At 49.2% G+C, this 19,445-nt stretch overlaps 1 protein-coding gene across 4 annotated transcripts in view; it reads left to right on the forward strand.

Annotated features, from left to right (window-relative positions):
- The window catches only part of ARHGEF26 (Rho guanine nucleotide exchange factor 26), a 113,605-nt gene that overhangs the window by 15,076 nt on the left and 79,084 nt on the right, over positions 1-19,445 (forward strand). For all 4 annotated transcript variants that reach the window (XR_011527661.1, XR_011527662.1, XM_070577671.1 and 1 more), the window contains exons 4-5: positions 8,705-8,761; positions 12,129-12,289. Coding sequence is in view for 2 of the 4 variants with exons in the window: in XM_070577671.1 (XP_070433772.1) it covers positions 8,705-8,761; positions 12,129-12,289 (218 nt within the window). In the remaining 2 variants the exon portion in view is untranslated. The remainder of the gene's footprint in view (positions 1-8,704; positions 8,762-12,128; positions 12,290-19,445) is intronic.

Here is a 19,445-nt window from a genome sequence, read left to right on the forward strand (position 1 = left end):
CTCTCATCCTCTCATGAATTAGCTTATTTTCCCTTTTCTCGGCATCCGTCTTTTCTCCTGAGAGCCCCTGGGCACTCAGAGTTTCTGAGTCCGAGTAACTGTGACCTGAGGTTCCCTGGCAGGGCCCTGCCCCGCCCATGTTGTCCCTCCAGCTTCCGTGTGTAACCACCCCGTTGAGTTTCCTGAGAGAGAGTCGTGTGGGATCTTACTGGCTCAGCCACTCCCCCCGCCCACACTTAATAGGTCAATTAAACATTCACTGTTATTTGGCCAGGTGCTAACCAGCTCGTTCCCGTCAGCTCGGCCTCCACGAGGCATCGGGTGTGGAACGTGGCTGCCCTGGGCTGCTGCCTTCATAGGAGCTGTGAGTACGACATGCTTCTTGTCAGGGCTGCGAGAGTGTCAGGGGACACGACTGGCATATCTTGTGTACATTTACACTCGCGGAGCTGATGTTGCAGCCATGGTCTCCGTCCGTGGCTTGACATAACGAGAAATGTGTTTCACCTCAAAACCCAGTATGTGTGTTTGCACGCGTGTGTGTGTGTGTCAAACAGAAGTTTTACAAAGCAGAAGTGACCTTAATACTTGTGGTGCACTGTCGTATTTTCTGTTTGTCACATTTAAATAGATGATGATCAGAAATTCATGGACTGTGTGTTGCCCGTCATGAGGAGGTTTTAATTTGTGGTTTGAAGAGCACTGGTGTCTGACTCCAGAGTCCGTCGTGCTCCCCTGCGTTGTGGTGGCGAGGAGCAAAGCCAGCCCCACCCCGTGCCTGCCTGCGGGAGCTGAGAGGCTGGTCTCGAGGACTGAGAGGCGAATGTCTGGAAGGCTGCAGGACAAGGGCCAGAATGAGTGACACAGGGAGAAGCCCTCTCAGAGGGAGTGACTGGAGCTGCTGGGCTGCTGCACGGAGGGAGGGAGGGGTGCGCTGGAGGAGGCGGGATGCAGAGGCGACGGAGAGCCATTTGGGATCTGTGCGAACTCCCTCACAGTACGACCTCCCCTGACAGTACGACCTCCTCCTCTGCTGCTCTGGACGGCACACACACGGCAGAGCCAGTTCACCTCCTTACCCTTGTGCCTGGAATTGGTCTTGCTCAGGTTGGCTTTTTATTGTAGATCCAAGAAACTAACCTGAGTGTCAGGGTTGTTGTAAGCAGCCTGCTGTTTCAGAGTGATCCTTCCTCTCCATCTGCCACACACACTTGAAAAGGCCGCTGGGATGTTGGCACCACCTTTACAAACTCTTCTGCAGGAGGAGCCCCTGACCTCTCTGCCGGCGGCCCCTCCTAACTCAGGCCTGCATTCTGTGCCATGGCGGCCACCTCTGTTCCAGCTCCGCCAGCCCGCCTTGCTTGCGCTTGCACACCTGCCCGCCATCGCTCATTCCAGGTCTGCCTCCTGGCCCTGATGTCGGGACTGGACTGAAATTCTCTTTCTTGCTGCCTCCTTGACCTCAGCTACGTTATGTCTTCTGTCTGTCTGCTTGGGGTCACCTCCCACTTCCCTGGCTTTGCTTGTGGACAGCCACAAAGGGGCACAGGTGATGTTGGCATCCTTGGACAGTTCTATTTGTCTGCCCTACTTGTTTGATTTCTTTTTTGAGAGAGGACTCTGAAACATATTTTAGTTTTTATTAAAAGTGTTGCTTTGCAGCTGGCCTGGTGGCATAGTAGTTAGGTTTGCATGCTCTATTTTGGTGGCCCAGGGTTCACCAGTTCGGACCTATGCACGGCCATGCTGTGGTGGCGTCCCACATACAAAACAGAGGAAGATTGGCACAGATGTTAGCTCAGCGACAATCCTCCTCACCAAAAAACAGAAAAAAATGATGATGCTTTGATTCCAAAGCCAAGACATGTTTATTATAGAAAAATCAAAAAGTACCAATAGAAAAAAAGAAAAGAAAAATTAGTTGAAATCCCTGCCTCCTCCAAATCATTGTTGACATTTTGATGTGTAACTTTCCAGATCTTTTTTTTTTAATGTGTACATAGACTTTTTCTTTTCCTTTAAGGAAAAACTCACTAGTAGAATAATATTGTCCTGTTACCCATATTTTCCCACCAATGTTGTGAATATCTTTTCGTGTCATTGAACCTGCTGTTCCGTAGCCTGTTTGCTCATGTTATGAGTGGCTTTCCACTCAGGAAACCTTCCGCACAGCCTCATGAAGCCCGTTTTGTGTTTCATCAGGAGGTGGAGGTTTGGTTTTTGTCACTCGTTTCCTGTTAGTCATTAGTTTGTTCCTAGTTTTTCAGTTTAAAAATTAAAGCTGACTAGGCTCCTTAAGGCGGTTATTTCTGAATTACGGCGGTAAAACAGGTTCCTTCTCCACGTTACAGAACCGAGCACGATGTCAGTCTGCTTCGCCTGTCAGCCTTCCCGCCACCCGCTCGCTGTCCTGGTCTGGCCTGCCCGGCAGCGTCTCACTGAATACCCGGCTGTGTACAGCTGCTCGCGTCTCCTGCACGACTGTGTAAACATGCCCTTTTCCCCTGAAGTCAGTTTCCCTTTCCTCCTGCCCACTTCTGTGTCCTTGGCTCTCCTGCGCGTCCTAGCTTCGTTTTCTTCTCCGAGTTGTTGGTGGGCAAAGGAGAAGTACATCTCTTGCTCATCTCGGGGCAGAGAAGGAATGAAGTTGGGTCCCGGCTGGAGGCCCAGCGGGGAGTGAAGGTGATGAGAGCCAGTGCGGGGATCTGTTCAGAGGGAGAAGCGTCAGGACAGACCCACAAGCTCGGTGCCAGGTGCCCGTAGGTGGTGTGGCCTTCCCTGCAGCAGGAGCTGGGGATCTGGGAGAGGGGCGGCTTCTGGGCCTCAGGGGGACCTCAGTCTAGCGGATGGCACCAGGAAGTCCAGATGTGCTCGGGGGCCGTGTGCCACCAGGTCAGGCTCCGCCTTGGGGGAGACAGGCTGGCCTGGGCTTGGTTGCATTGCCACTTGTTGGGGCTAATGACTTCCCTGCGATTCTGTTTTCTATTTGTAAAGTAGGGACAGTGCCCCCCTGCAGCGGTGTTGCCAGGTTTCGATGTTAGAAGGTTCTGGCCGTGGTGGGCCTGTGACACAGGGTATTGTGGGAAGCCTTTAGAGGCCCAGTGGGGTGCTGAGTCAGGAGCCACTGGCCTGGGGGGCCACGCTCACCTCCTGCGGCATCCGAGCGCAGCTTCTGCTTGTGCATTTAGGTATCTGTCTGGTTTGCTCCCCTTGTCTCGATGTGTCCTGAAACAGTCTGGGGTCCTTCGGGAATACTGGCTCTGCTGCGAGGTGACGCAGGCCACACAGAAGCAGAGGCTCGGCCGGCCTGCGTGTCTGAGTTTGCCGTCTCCCAGGAGACCCGAGGTTTTCCTCCGGGAGCGGAGGACCTGCTGTGTGTGGAGACTCAGGGACTTTGTGAGGGTTGTAGAATTGAGCTTAATCACATAGGTCAGAGGGGAGATGGATTTGCGGAACAAATGAATTGGGAGGCCCTGGCACGTTCCTTGACGTATTTTTAAATTAAACGTATGATTTTATGAAATGGGCCATTGTCTTCTCCCTCTCCTTTTACAGAAAGGGAAAAATGGTGTTCTGTCTATTTCCCACCCTCCTAAGGGTGGGACACTGTCCCCTCTTGGCCTCGTTTGCGTGGTCTTTGGTGACTCAGCCTCTGGCCCTTGGAGACGATGTTCTGGGGCGGCTGTTAGCTGGTGGGGCTGTGCTGAGAGCTGCGAGGGATTGTGTCCAGGGGTGCAGTTTGTGTGCGGTCCATCCCTCCCTCTTGAGCTCTTGGGAAGAGGAGCCGTGAAGAGGGAGTCCCTGGAGGCCCGCAGGACCAGCTGGTTTCAGCAGTGGGCAGACATGGGCCTGCGTGAAGCTCTCAGCTCAGGTGGGCATCGGTGCGCGCTGGCGCCTCACGGAGCCCAGCGGTCTTGGGTTCCAACATCTGATCTGAGTTTCAGCAGCTACGTTTCTGAGCCCTTTGGTGGGTGGGTCTTTGGGCCCCTCCCTCTGGTTTCCCTGGCTGGGGAGACTTGCAGGAGTGTGATCTACATCTTATCCACAAACTGATCAAGTCTCGAGGGCCCGACGCCATGTCCCGTTCACCCCTGGGTGCTGAGAACTGGCGTTGTCAGTGCTGGCCCTCCCCACAGGCACGTGGCCGCTGTGCCCGCTTGGTAAACTCTGGGTAAATGGCAGTGTCGGGCTCCCCTGGGGCTTAGAGAGCTCAACTCAGAACCGACCCCAGGCGGTGGAGTCAGAGGCCCAGGAATATTGCACAAGTTTGTGGATTCTCTCAGGGGTAGAAACGCCCATAACTGGCGAGTCCAGGAATGGACTCTGCCCGGAGCCCGCCTGTCCCTTCTTGGGATAGTCATCTAAGAATGCCAGACTTGCAAGGAGTGGAGAGGAAGGCCCCCATGAAGTTTAGATGGAGTACCTAGTAATTAACTTGGGGCCTATACTTTAGGGAGTTTACCCTTTTATAAATTTCAAAAACTACGTTTTGGGTCTAACTTGACAATGTCCTATCCACAGATGAAGTATCTTGTGCTGTGCTTCATTAGTTTTAGCCAATTGCTAATTTGTCTCATTTGGACGTGGAGAATATATGGGTGCAAAGCTCGGGTGAAGAATTTCCATACTGATTACAGTAGTAAAAATGTAATTTATAATTATGAATTTAAACGCATTCTTACATTAGCGAGTCCTTTGCATTCATTGTCTTTACAAGCCTCATGTATCTGCTCACGTTTGTTAACTTTTGTCAGTTCTGTTGTTTTATTTGAATCACTTCCTATCCACCTAAAATGTTGAGGATGCTGACATGCGTTCACGCTTTCCCCTTAGAGTCTGGCCTCTGCCTTGGCAAGATGGGAACACTTCTGTGAATTGGTTAGATTATACAAAACAGCCCAAAACAGTCCAGCTCTTAGTGTTTCATTAAACTACTGTGGCAATTCCACGTATTGATGGCGTCGTTACAGAAGACACTTGGACCCGTGAGGAATGGGGAGGCCCGGCGAGGTCAGGGGAGGCCCTTGGAGGAGTGTGCTGTGGCAGCCTGTGTTCCGTCTGTGCTCGGTTGGGGCTCCCATACGGGGTATGGATTCTGAAAATGAGAGAGGAGCCTGCCCACCTTTACTTTATTTCATTTCAGATAGCGAGAGAGGAATCAGTTTTTGAAGCTGGAATAGTATTTTCTCTTTCCACACGTGGAAACAAGGGGAGCGCTGAAGAAATGTGAGGAATTGATAAGACTTTAGCTTCTTGTAGTGAAAGTGTGCAAACTGCAAAAAGACGCCCACTTTCAAACTGTAGGTGTAAACACACGCTTTGTACTCACACTTTTTTCATGCCAAAAAAGGCCTGTGTCTTCCAGTGATTTGCCTGGTGACTGAGAGGTCGCTGCTTTTGAATTTGAACATCCCCAGAGGTGTTTACTGTTAGCCACTTGCCCGTGTTGGTTCTGCTTGCTTCCTTCCTTCCCTCCCTACCCCCCTCCCCCCCTCCCCCCCCCCAGCTCCTTCCCTGATTCTACCTCCTGCTTTGTGCCAGCCTCTTCCTTCTCCCGTCTGCTCTGCCCTGCCATCCCCATCTCCCTGGGGCCCTCTGTGTGTACTGCCACCTCCCTCTTTCCCTGGTCTCGTCCTCCCAGCTCCTCAGTCTCTGAACTGCCTGCCCTGGACCTTCCACCTGCAGGCACCTGCTCTTGGGTCCTCTGTAACTGAGTTGACTGTGGACGGAGGTCCCAGGGCACAGAGGGAGTCCTCTTGGCTCTGGAGGAAGGGCGTGTGCAGCTTGCCCTCACAGCGTGTGAAGGCGGGCGGGCTGGGCCCTGGAGCGGAGGTCTGCCAGCGGGAGGAGGAGCCGGTTTGTCCTCATTCTCCAGAGCAAGCCTGTTGGCTCCCCAATGAGCCGCACTTTGGTTTTCTTCATTCTGATCCAAGAACACTTCCTGGAGTCTCGTTTCTGTCAGTGGTTTTGTACGGGCTGCTGGTTTCTTCCTAATGACTTTCTGGTTACAGGAATATTTTGTCCTGTGTTTGCATTAGTGTTAGTAAAGATGTGACACAGTGCATGACTTCTTTTTCAAAACTGCCTTCTCGTCGCCCCAGAAGAGCATCTCCTGTGGCTGGGATTTGAGACAGGATGAAGTGCTCCTCGTGCCTCAGTGACCAGCTGGCGTAGTCTCTCGGCCCACATGTTCTTCTCTTCCCCTTGAGACTTCCGGGTCTGAGCTCAGTGGTTGGGGTGGATGTGCCAGTGGCGTGGAAATCCTTGCTGCTGACCTCACCTGTGGAGATTGTGGGCCTGGCGCGGGCACAGGGATCTGCCAGAACTTTGTGTCAGGCAGGAAATTGTGTGAGTTGCTGCTCAGGATTAACCAAATGGGAGCAGCTCTGAACAGATGCATTCTTCTGGCCGGGCTCCTCCCTTAGGAAAGTGGATGAGGAAGCCTTTTAGCCTGGAATTCTTGCCGACAGGCTGACCCAGAGTCAGGATGGTGGGTCAGGCTGGGAACATTCCACAGTATGGCGGGCGAAGAAGGACGTAGGGGGACGTGGTATAGACTGGCATCGGAAGGGGTCTCAGTGAAGGTCACCCAGCCCTGGGCACACCTCGGGTGCCCGTCCTGAGAGCAGGGCCCCGTGGAAGACCCTGACGAAGAGCGCGAGCCCTGGAGCTGGCCAGGCATGCGCGCGGATCCCGGCCCCGCTGCCCGTTCGCTGTGGTCTGGGATCCTCAGCCTCCGTGTCGTCCTCATCTGTGAAGTGGGATAAGAAGAGGATCGACTTCCTAGAGTTTTGTGAGGGTTCTGTGGAGAAGGGGTGTAAAATGCTGGGCATGTTTCCTGGCACGCAGTTCAGTAACGACGGCTGACAGGACTCTCGCTGCGTCTGTGCTGCTTTCTAACTTTCCCCGAAACCACCCTGAAGACAGTGCCGTGGAATTGTCTTCACTTCCACGGCGGCTCAGTGTGGAGTCTCCGTGCTGGGGTGCGTCACCCCTGGGCGCCCGTGGAGGTGGGCGGCGAGGTTGTGAGGATCGACTCCAGGTCCTTGGGCCTCGGCTGCTCCTTCCTGGTGCTGAGACTGCCTCTGCGGTGCCCGTCATGCCAGGTCGCCTGTCCAGCCCCCTCCACAGTGGCGGCTGCCGTTTTCCTGAAGGAGGCCTCTCTCCCCCGGCTCCAGTCTTCCCTGCTGCCTTGTCCCGAGGGGTCAGACCTCGGGGCGCAGGGCAAAGGGGTCGGCGTGGGATGCTGGTTCCCGTGAAGCCGCCTTTCCTGGAGCCGCCATAACCCCTCTCACTAAGAGCTGGCTCCTCAGTAATGTGTTACTTGTAGGGCTTAAGGCATCAAAGTTGGAAGTAACTGTGTTGTTTTGATCATAGCTTATTGATGATATTTGTGGTAGTTACACTATCTGGGAAAGTGTCTTCTATACTTAAAGCTCAGTGTCACAGGACATTTTAGAAAATTAAATTTAAAAACGTATTTTTGTGTCAAAGGATGGTAGGGTGACCAATAAGATACCCTAACGCATAGAATTACGTTAGGAAAATTGACATAGAAATGAGATTCACAGGAGAAAGAAGAATGACGTAAAGTCTCCAACTGTTAGGGAAAACTGGTTCATTTTTAAATGGATGGTGGCTGATATCAAATTGTTGTGGTTTTTATATTCCTTTGGATGCTTTTGGAAGAGTGTAGTAGGAAAATACAGCTTTAAAATTCTTTAAACTTAGGATGAAAACTTTGAGATGTCAACCTAAAAGTGGGTCTGGGACATGGTTTCTGAGAGTTTTGGGAGGTATGACAGCGGACACGCTTGAAGACGCGTGTTGTGTTCTGCGTGTTGGTCTCACGTGGGGCGGCCTGTTCTTGCTGCTCTTCCTCTGTGGGCGCAGGATGAGCGCTCCGGGCTTCACGTTCTCCTACCTGTGCTCATGTAGTCTTTGACTGAGAACCCGGATGTCTCTCCTGCGCCAGACGCAGTGCCTGGGACACCCGAGGAGACAGCGGGTCCCTTCGTGGTGTTGGCACTCTGCCCGGATCTTGGGTCGGAAATGGTGATGGTGGGAGCTGCCATAATAGGTGACGGCGTGTGGTGGTTGAGGTGGGGCATCCATGGTTCAGCCCTTGGTCCTTGCCTCACTCCCAGAACCCACTGACGATGCTCTCGGTTCCTGCAGGGGCTGTCGCCTCTCCAGAGAAGACCAGGTTAACGTGTGTATCTGTCAGAATTAAACGTGCTGAAATTGGGGCGAATAGGGGACTTTGTTGTTTTGGTTTGACTGGGTTTTTATAAAGAGCATGGTATTCCGTGGAGTCTTTGGGAAATGAGGTTGAAGTTGCTCTTTGAAGGTGCAGTCCTGGGGGTAAGCGCTCGGAGCCGTGGCTGCACATCTCTGCTGCTGGGTTTCTTCGTTCGTGATTTGGGAGGTTACTGGGGTGAGTATTTTGGGGACATGCAGAACTAAGACTAGAACAGACTAAGTCCCCTGATAGGATCGTGTTCCGGACACTTCTCGGTGGTTTATTGTTGCACTATGCTAATTTATTAATGTGATTAATGGTATTTGAGGGATGTGAGACCCAAAAATTAATGTGCTGAATTCAACATTTTGCATAATTTCTCTTAATTCACTTTTGAAAAGTATAGTAAAGAAATTGTTTGTTAAAGTAAAGGAGCCCAACTTTATTTTGCTTTTTCCCCAGGTGAGAAGAAATGGATTATCTCAGACAGCGAGTCAGGAGGAGAGGAAGCGGCAGGAGGTATGTGTCCCCGGAGCGGAGCCCGAGTGTGTGAGCTCCCTGCGTGTGCACCCGCTCTGCGCATGCCTCTGAAACTGTGTTCATCCTGTCCTTTTCACAAAAGCAGTATGCGGTCACTGCCAAATAAGACGACACATAAGCCCCAGAAGAATATGTTAAATATCCCAATGTCATTTTAACTTAACAGAGCTCCTGGTCCAGGCATTTAAACTAGAAGAAATATGTTGAAAAATGAAACAGACATTGGATCCTGGAACTCAAACAGGATATTGGTGGGAAAACTGGTGAAATCTGAATAAAGTGTGTATGTTCGTCTGCAAAGTATAGCGTACCCTAGTTTGGGGAGGCTGGGTGAAGGAACAGGGACTCTGAACCCTCTGTGCAAGGTTTCTGTAAGTCTAATTATAGCAGAATAAAAGTTTACTTAATGAAAAATGAAAGAGATAATAATAGGGTTCCACAACTTGAAGTTTAAATAAATGCGGTTTAAGAAAATTGCTCTTTGGAATAGTACTGTGCAGCTCTCCACGTGCTTCCCGCCTGTCCTCACGTGATTCAGTATGGATATACATACGTTTGTGCGTGTACGTGCATGCACGTTGATTCCACCAAGGACTCCAGGTGTCCTTGTCTTATTTCATTGGCATTGAATAATGCAAAAATATATGGCACATTACAGTGCCAATTTTTTAAATTTATAAAAAGATTAGTACATAGCATTGGTATACTCATCACTGAGAATTAACGAATGTATCACATTTATAATGTTTTCTCCAGACTTTTTCAAAGTAAAGAAAATAAGACTTTCAATAAAGTAGGAGTCCTGTGTTGTCCTCCTCAGTCCCATTCCCTTCTTCTCCTCCAAGGCAGGAAGGAAGAATTATAAATTGATGTGTATCCGTCCATGCTGTGGCTTTAAATCATGTATTACAGATATTTATGCATGGATACTTGTGTGTGTGTTAAAATGTAGGTAAGTGACAGGATTCTGAACATGCTTTTTGGTTATTTACTTTTTACATTCAACATTGTTTTTGAGATTAACCCGTGTTGATGCATATTAACCTAGATCATTCATTCACACCACTACGTAGTATTCCATTCTATAAATACCACTTTTTTTGGTTGTTAAATCTGGCCTCCAAATGATGGCAATGGGTGGTGTGTTTTTTCTCTGTTAACACTGCAGTGTAAATGATGTTTCTCTCTCCTTGGGGGCAATTCAAGAGCAGCTCCAGCATCCTAACCCCATTCAGACACGTCTGCTCTTTAAATGTTTTCTATTTGTCCTGTTCTATTTCCCTTGTATTTTGAAAATATTTATTCAGATTTGTGATATAGAAAGTAATGACAGCAGCAGATCTAACCAGGCCCACTTTCTGTTCCTGTGTAGCTGTTTCAGCCGGTCTAACCTGATCTGTTTTTAAATAGTTGATGGCTCTCTTGTTGGTTGTTTCGACAATTATTATGTTAAACTTACTATTAAATTACCACTTATTCATCTTTTCATGTCATCTGTTCTCTATAGTTCATCATATCTTTTTTTTTATTGAGGTCACATTGGTTTATAGCATTATATAAATTTCAGGTGTACATTGCTATATTTCGACTTGTGTATAGACTGCATCGTGTTCACCACCAATAGTCTGGTTTCCATCTGTTCCTATACACATGTGCCCTTTTACCCCTTTCGCCCTCCCCCTGCCCCCTTCCCCTCTGGTAACCACTAATCTGTTGTCATTATCTATGTGATTGTTTATCTTTCACATATGAGTGAAATCATAGGATGTTTGTCTTTCTCTGTCTGGCTTTTTTCGCTTAGCATAATACCCTCAAGGTCCATCAGTGTTGTCACAAATGGCAAGATTTCGTCATTTCTTATGGCTGAGTTGTATTCTGTTGTGTATATATACCACATCTTTATCCATTCATCAATTGATGGGCCATCATATTTTTGGTTCCAGTCTTAGTATTGTGGGTTTGATTACAAAACCTTTGCTTTTGAAAACATTTTCAGCCCTTCCAAGGCACCATGTCCATCGACAACCTGAAATCCACTGTTTTTGGTCAGAGAGGTTGTCTTTGGTTTGTGTTACTTTTCCTGGGATAACTGTGTTGGTTGACTAGAGTTACACGAGACACAGGTGAGTAGAGTCTGAACGTCCTTCCTCTTTACTCATTGGGTGGTTACGTCACTTTACCCCCTGGAGCACGGCCAACCCTGGCCCAGCACATTTAAGTCAGACTTCCCAAACCCCTGGGAAAGGAAGGTGAGCACTGAGACTAGCACCAGGAACCCGACTTACAAACGTGGCCCACCCCCACAGCTGGGCGTCTGCATGCCCCTGCCCATCCTCCCCTGTCGGCAGAGCTCAGGGACTTCTGGGAACAGCCACCTGTTCCTTTGGGCCGAGGGCTGGAGCTGGGGGAGCTGGGAGTGCTGGAGGCCGAAGTGATGGTGCCTGTGTTCCTGGGGAGGGGTGAGTCTGCAGCCTGCGAGGACGTTCACCACCCCTCCCTGAGAAGGAATTCTCCCACACTGCCCTTCTTGGAGGGCCTGAGGTTGATTTCCTTAAGGAGCTAGACCAATTCCTCACGCAGGGCCTTGGCGCCTGTCCACACTTGTGGGTTGGCTTTGCATCATCATTGCATGCTTATCAGGTAAACCACTGCGTGCCTGACACCAAGAGTTTCCACAGAGGGTCCTTCGCTCCTTCTCGAGACACTGACAAGGGCAGAGGGGGTGGCAGTGGACAGAATTCCTTTCCATTGTATGAGTTTATATGAAGGAATTCCTGTGGCTCATAAGAGCCTTTTGAGGGAGGCTCCAGTCACACTCTCTGAATACACCAGAATATTTGCCGTTATTGACTGCAAATTAGTTACATTAAAACATAAGGAGAGGAAGGGCCTGCAGGAGAGGGCAGCGAGGGAATGTGTTTGTGAGAAATTTTCTCTGAATCCCAGTGACGGCCATAAATGCTTCCTGTCCCAGAGCAGCATGCTTTGAAAGCAGGGCTGGACGAGATGACCCCAGAGATTAAGTGGTATCGCACTGAGATGTCAGGACATGCCCTAGCTTCCTTCCAAGATCCCACCTCTCTGCACAGATGCCCTCAGGATGCGGTTTTGGGTCATCCACGTTGCTTTCATTTCTTCGTATTCACACTATGGGCGCAGACCCTGCTTCTCGAAACTTGAATATGTGCGCCTTAAGCAAAGACACTGGTTTGGTGATGCAGTGCTTAAAGGCTTATCTTTTTGTACTTTTCAAGATATTATGTCATTCTTATAGCAGAATTATTAGAGCTATATTCAGTTCTTCAATTAGGAGAATTAAGATAGGTTTCTTTTTCCTTCTTCCTAGGCTATCTTTGAAGTCATATCCTCTGAACATTCCTATTTACTCAGCTTGGAGATCTTGATACGAATGTTTAAAAATTCTAAGGAGCTGAGCGATACGATGACCAAAACAGAGAGTCACCATCTTTTCTCCAATATTACGGACGTCTGTGAGGCCAGCAGAAAGTAAGTCCACGTCGGGTTGCCTTGGTTGTGCCAGGACGGTGCGTACTGACCGTTGTCTGTGCTCTCACAGAAGAAAGGTGGTTAGAGGTGTCCAGTGTCTTCTTCATTCCTTTGGTTTTTATCTTTCTTCCTTGAAGTAAATGTGAAGATACGGTTCAGGGTGTTGACGTGTAGACAGATGCTGAGGGTGTGATTGATTGTCACGGCAGACGGTCACCCGGAGGTCTCTCCATGCCTTCTCTCCCACCCCGTCTCCTCACTCTCCCCCTTTATGAGTTATGCAATAATAGAACAATGTTTAGTTGGGAGGGAAAAAAGTAACTCACAGTCCTACCGTTCACATACAAAAATTACCTTTGTTTACATTTTCACGTTCTTGTCTTTGTTCATATATGTAAATGTTATTTAAAAAATACACTCATGGTGACCATAACGATTTCTGTAGTTTTCCCTACTTAATATTCTTATTAAATATTCTTATTAATATTCTACTTAATACTTAACATTAAGCATTATGGGAAGAGTCTCCATTATTATTATTTTTCATGACTGCAAGAAGCTGTTTGTACACCGTGGTGAGTCTTATATGCCCTGAGTGACCCGCGCAGCCTGTGCTGGAGCCCTGTGCCAGCCCAGGACTAAACTGGGCCTTAGAGAGCTGCCATTTCGTTGGTCAGAATGGATTGACTATTGGCCATTTTATGAGATTGGGCCAGAGGTGGGTTGACGGCACAACTAGTGAAGGTTAAGCTTCAAGGCTCCTTGCTTGCTTCTCACTTAAGTATTTGCTTTTGTGCTGAATTTTTTCTTAGAGGCCTGCAAGTTGTACAGCTTTAGGGGCTGCAAAAGCTGGATTGTCCCTGGGGAGGGTTCCTTGTGAATCTGCATGTTGCTCACCTGTCCCTTCACGGCGGAGCCGAGTGGACAGTGATGACACCATGTTCCTGTCACTTGGCTCCGGCACTGTGGGCAGGTGGATTTTCCTTTTAACTACAGGGTTGAACATTGTGCTGAATGCATTAGCGTGTGAGTGGGAGCTGCTTGTGGGAGACGGGGTCTCCAAATAGCTCATGATGGTGGTACAACCTCAGAAGCCAGATCTGCCACCAGAAGAGATCCCAGCAAGCTTGCTGTTGACATGGATACTTAAAAGCACGTGTTCGAGGGCCCACTGGGCCTGTGGGGGCCGAGGGCTATGGCGCAGGTGTGGGCGGGCACCCCAGCATGGAATCCTCTTTCAGAAGCTGGATGGTTGCCCACGTTCAGCCCATTGGTCCTTTTGGAACCAGTCTTGCCAGTTTGGGTAAGAGAAATGAAAATCTCTTTTTCCCCTTCAGCAAAGAGGGCAGAACTCGAGCCGTAGATGGTGTGTCCGTGTTCGGGAGGCATTTGAATTTCACAATGAGTCGGGTTCATTTTAACTTGCGCGTTGGTTGAACTATGAGAACAAAGCTCCATATTAGATACGATGCTATGAAGAATTACTACCGTTTTGATGAGTGTGAGATGTGAGTGGTGATTTTAATTACCAGAATATGTCTTCTGAGAGCTGCAGAGGCGTGTTTTTATTCCTCTCTGGGGTTGTGCTGTGAACCACATGGCCCTCAGTGGCTTCTCACAGTGTATGAAAACTCCAGGGGAAGCTTGTAGTAAATTCCAACAGGAGCACAACAGCTCTTGAACAGAGGACGCTCCAGGTCTGGGCCTCGACAGACAGCACGGCTCGTGTGTCAGCGAGGTTCAGAAGGAGTGTGGGCTCCGGCCGTTGCTTACTTGGTCGTTGGATAACCTTGAGCAGGTTGCTGAACCTCTCCAGCCCATTCTTTATCTATAAAATGGGGATAAAAATGTCCATAATTGGTTAATCCTGAAATAAGTCATCTTATTTAAATTATAGTTTAAAATTTTATTACTTTAATTTTAATCATTTACAGAATTTAAATCTTCCATGAGTTTATTAAAAAGTTTTCATTTCTATAGTAGCTTATATTAAGAGGCTATCTGGATATTTTTGTCTCTTTTTTATTTTTAAAACAAAGCTCAGAAACTTATCAGCCTCCATTAAATGATAAAGAAAGGGGGCTGACCCGGCGGCATAGTGGTTAAGTTCACACGCTCTGCTTTGGCGGCCTGGGGTTTGCAGATTTGGATCCGGGGTGTGGACTTGCACACCACTCATCAAGCCATGCTGTGGTGGTGTCCTGCATACAAAATAGAGGAAGATGGCACAGATGTTAGCTCAGGGCCAGTCTTCCTCACCAAAAAAATAAAACAAAAAAACAAGCAAGATGGAGAAATATCCTTCTCCTTTACATTTTTGTTTCCTTTATACTTGAAATGCAGTGTTTTAATTTGCATAGCTGCCTGTGTGATACCTGATCTCTCTTATGATGTGTTTCAACTAGGAATGTTCAGCTTCCAGGCGATCATCCTGTGTCTGTATCATAGTAACTTACAGAACAAGAGTTTATTTGGTTTGGTTTGGAACACACCTTTCAGACACAGCCTTTTTAAAATCCCAAGTCCAAGATTCACGCAGCCCGTTTCCTTCTGTGCACCTGTTGTTGACCTTCCAGTGTTTGGTCTCTGAGAGTGACTCTCCACTGACGGCTTCTTAGCGTGCTCCCCAGGGGAGAGTTTCCAGTCCTCAAAGGTGTAACGTAAAATCTTGAGTAAAGCAGACGACCAGCGTCTGAGTTAGTTCCTACTGAGGGAGCATGGCCCTGTTAAGCATGGCAGGATCCAGACTGTCGTCGCTATTTGGCTTCACCCAACGAACCTGCAGCTGCTGGAGCTGGGGCGTGTGCTGCAGGCCGAGCTCAGGACAGGCTCGACATGTGGCTGAGCATTGCGATGCCTGGTCCCCTTTGTGGTGTCTCAGGTTCTTTGCTGTCTCCTGTGAACAGTGTGCGACGACATCATGTGGAAACAGACCGGCAGGGACAAGACCATCCTGATCTGGGTTTGATGAGATCCTGGAGTGGGTGGAGGTCTAAGCGGTGGTGCTGGGGGGGCTCACCTCCTCGGGGCACTGGGAAATGTGTTTCTGGTTGCCCCTGTGACTTGGGGACTCTGCTGGCACTAGGAGATGGGGGACAGACCCTCTGCGATTCGTTGGACTGTCCTGGACGAGCAGGAAGCGTCCGCCCACTGCCAAGTGCGCCCTCCTTGAGATGCCTGGGCAGAGTGAAAAGAAGGCAAGCCCAGGGCAGGATTCTGGGACGGAAGTGTCTCAGGAGCCTGTGGTGGGACAGAAGTCAGGAGCGCAGGATGAGGACCAGAAGGCCTTCCTTCTCAAGCCCCGGGGCCGTGCAGGGCCAGCCTCTCTCTGCAGCCTTCCTGACCCTCTGCCTTGGGGCCTGGCCTGTGTGCCCCGTGCCCTCTGTAGGAGCGGGTGCGGGAGGAGCTGGACCCTCCATCCTGAAGACTGCCACTCTTGTCTTCTCCTTGGGACCATGAGAGCTAGTCCTTTAAGTCTGGCAGTACCCCAGGCTCTGGGGTCAGCACTGGGCAGAGCCCTTGACCTCCTGGCTCTGGGCCTCCTCCCCCACCTTCTGTGCGGTGACTTCCTCTGACTCACCACATGGAGTCTCCCTGGATTCATATCCCCGTCTTCAAGGACCAAGGGTGTCCTGAAAGCCTGGCCTTCCCATGAGGAAGGCAGAGCTAGGGGCCTTTGGTTTAGATGTGTCTTAGCTCGCAGCTGAACTCTACACGGCACACGCACACTTGTCTGGATCCTTGGCTGAGTCTTTTTTTGTTCTGCTTTCACATAGCTGTGTTCATTTAGAATCACCTACAGATAATTGCTGTGCTAATAGAAAAAGACCTACAAGTGTGGTTAATTTACATTTGCAACAGAACGTGATCTAATCCCAGTTGTTTTAAATCTAAGGTGTGCCAATGGTAAGAGATGGACGCTATCAGGAAAGAAATTGCCTTTTGTATAGGACAGACTATTAACCCTGGTGCTATGTTAGAGACGGGAAGGGCTGAGGTCTTTTGGGTTAAAAGGAATTGTGCAAAATGAAAACTAGATGAGCCTTTGTATCGATGTTTTATAACATGATGTATTTCTACTCTCAGTTCTGAGTTTTCGTCCTAACTATCTAGTTGTGCTAACAGTATTTAAGCTTTTCTGAGAGGTAGAGGGTACTGTTATTTGTAACCTGTGAAAATATGCAGGTGCAGAACTTCACAGATGCAGGTTTTCCTTTCTCCCATTACACGGTCAAAACATTGGCATTTCTTTGGGAAATAATTTAAAGATAAAACTGTGTTGTCTTCAGTTTCTGCAAAGTAAAAATATCCATCAATGCGCTTTTGTGTCTGAGGAACTGAATTTGTTCCCAGCACGTAATGAGCAGCTAATGGCAGATTCTCCAGTTTCTGCTTCGCATGGAGGAGTCTGTTTCAGTAACGCTGAACGTACGGAGTGGTCCCCACCCAGCACGTGCTCGTCCACAAGATTCTTTTCCCTAATTTTAATCAGATTATATTAAAGTTGAAATATCTGGGACACGAAATACTGTTTTAAAATGTACATGCTTTAATATTCTATGAAATGACTTCGTTTTATTAAAAAATGGCATTTTACTCAAAGGCACAATGTATCTGTGTTGTGAAGCATGTTTTCTATTTGGTAGTTGCAATTCTAGACTTTAATGCATTCACAGTAAATCTTCAAAACTTTTATAGTGTTAATATTAGCATTTCATCCTTCCTAATTCTTTTTTTTTAAAAAAATTTTACTTTTCCTTTTTCTCCCCAAAGTCCCCCGGTGCATAGTTGTATATTCCTAGCTGTGGGTCCCTCCAGTCGTGGCATGTGAGACGCTGCCTCAGCATGGCCTGATGAGCAGTGCCACGTCCGCGCCCAGGATTTGAACCGGTGAAACCCCGACCCGCTGCAGTGGAGCCCGCGAACCCAACCACTCAGCCACGGGGCCGGCCCCTGATTAATTCTTAAAGCTACATTTTAAAAGAGAAACATTAAATTTAACAAGGAGAACGTGGAGGTCTCCGCGTGGGGGAAGGTGTTTCACTGTTGCCCTGAGGTAATGGCTTTTGCCATTGTTTTTCGTGAGTAAGTGCTCTTTTCTTATTCAGTAAACAGCGTCAGTTCACCACAGAGATTTTGGTAAAGAAAGCAATTGCCCTATTTCCCTTAATATAACAGAGGAACTTTTCCTTTCTCAAACCGAACTTCTTCCGCTGACGGTTGAAGACAGTGGCCTCAGAAGCTGCTCCTTATGACCTTTGACTTTTTCCCCCTCCTGAGATGAATACACAAAGACGTTTGTTGGAAATGCACCACAAGCCCTCGACAGCAGCCTGGCGTTTCAGTCAGGTCACTGGGCTTATCAATAACGAGCATCTGAAGTAAGAGTGAGAGAAATCAGTTGTTCTCTGTATCGGCGGCAAGTCGAGAAATACAGGCTGCAGATGTCTTAGACCCACGCCCCTCAGAGGTGACTGATGAGACGCGTGGCCTTACACTCGTTCCCTTCTGGAATCCCGTGAGCACGAGGGGAGGGTCAGCGCAGACTCATGGGGATAAGGAACGCGAGGCGGGACAGCGGCAGCCACGGTTGGGCACCTGGCGGACACTCCCAGTGACACTGCAGCCATCTGAGAAAGTTCAGCTGAAGCGTCATGAGGACAGCCAAGAAGGACCAGACTTAAACCCCGGAACCTCTGGGAGGTGCAGGGCTTGGGGAGGGCGGGGGAGCTGGGCTGGACGGGGGTCTGGGAAAGCCTGTTAGGGAAGCAGTCAGAGCCAGGCCTCGCTGTGCACGCGGGGGTGGCGCCCGCCCGCCCCATGCCCGCAGCCGCTCAGAATCATGGACTCTGGACAGGAGGCCCAAGGTCAGGAGGGAGGAAGGCCCTGTCAACTGGGAAATGAGGACAAGAGACAGCGACAGCTGAGCCCTCGTCCCCACCCTCCTTTGGAGCCCTGGGAGCCAGGTGTATGCCCTTTGCCCTGTTGTCAAATGGCAACTGGCTTTAGTTTAAGTAACATTTTATAATTTTCATCAAGGGTACGCATGTTCAAATACATGATTTTTATCATTAAGTTTTGCAGGAAGCAACAAGTTAAAGATTACAGCACAAATATGTAAAGCCTCAAACTTTAAAAATACATTCATTGTGGTCACACGGTAGGCAAGCGCTTACCTGGGACTCTAGGTCTCTCCCTCTCTCCTGGGGGAATGGTGTGTCCAGCCTCAGGCTGCTGTGGGCACCACATGTGGGCACACGTGTCAGGTGTCGGCCCGGCACTGGGGAAGCTCCTGGACGGCGATGATTCTGTCAGCATTGTTGCTGTCGCCTTGACCCTCTGAGTCTGGAATTCCGAAATGTCTCTGGATGTTGTTTTTGTTGATTTTGGTGTGTGAGTCCTCTCTCTGTGGCCTCTGCCGGCGCTGGTCCAGGGCCAAAGAGCAGGTCTTGGTTCCTGTGGACTCAACGCGGCGGTCGTGCAAGTTTGTCTGTAGGATGGTTGTGGCGCGTTCTGCAGCGCTGTGGCAGTCGTGTTTATTTTGATGTTGAGTGAAGTCTACGTGAATACATTCTTCCCTCCTCACAGAGCGCATCAGCCCTGACTCTGGTTAGGACTCCCCCAACTGGCGTTTCCTCGCGAGAGGCATTCCTGCACCGGGGCCTCAGAACAGGCAGGCACGCTGCAGCTGCCAGGAGGCTGTGCTGGTTAGTTTCTGTGGATCTGGCCTGCTCTGTGCTTTTTTGCCTCTTGGCACTGCGTTCACAAGCTCTGGGAGGCTGTGGACTCTGCGTTGTCACACTGACAGAGACGTAAACGTGGATGATGATCCTGGGTGGGACAGATGAAAGTGTTCCAAGCGTGGTCATCTGCTGCTATCCATCTTAAACGAGGGTAGAACTTTGTGGGAAAGGAAACAATGGCTGGGTTTGCGTGCACCGCCTCATCTGCGCTGTATTTACAGCTGTGGGTTTTGAGGCATTATGTGGATTTTTGACTCTGCCAGTTGTGAGTTACACGAGCAGGACCACACAGTTGTTCTGGCCGATGGAGGAGGTTTGACTGTAAACTTTGTGATCCAGCCAAGTTAAACCCAGCACTTGATTAGCACAAGGAGAGTGGCTGATGAATTAAGTTTCAAAACCAAGCTCTTTTA

The sequence above is a fragment of the Equus przewalskii genome, chromosome 15 (assembly GCF_037783145.1).
Source record: "Equus przewalskii isolate Varuska chromosome 15, EquPr2, whole genome shotgun sequence".
In the NCBI taxonomy this organism is placed as follows: domain Eukaryota; kingdom Metazoa; phylum Chordata; class Mammalia; order Perissodactyla; family Equidae; genus Equus; species Equus przewalskii.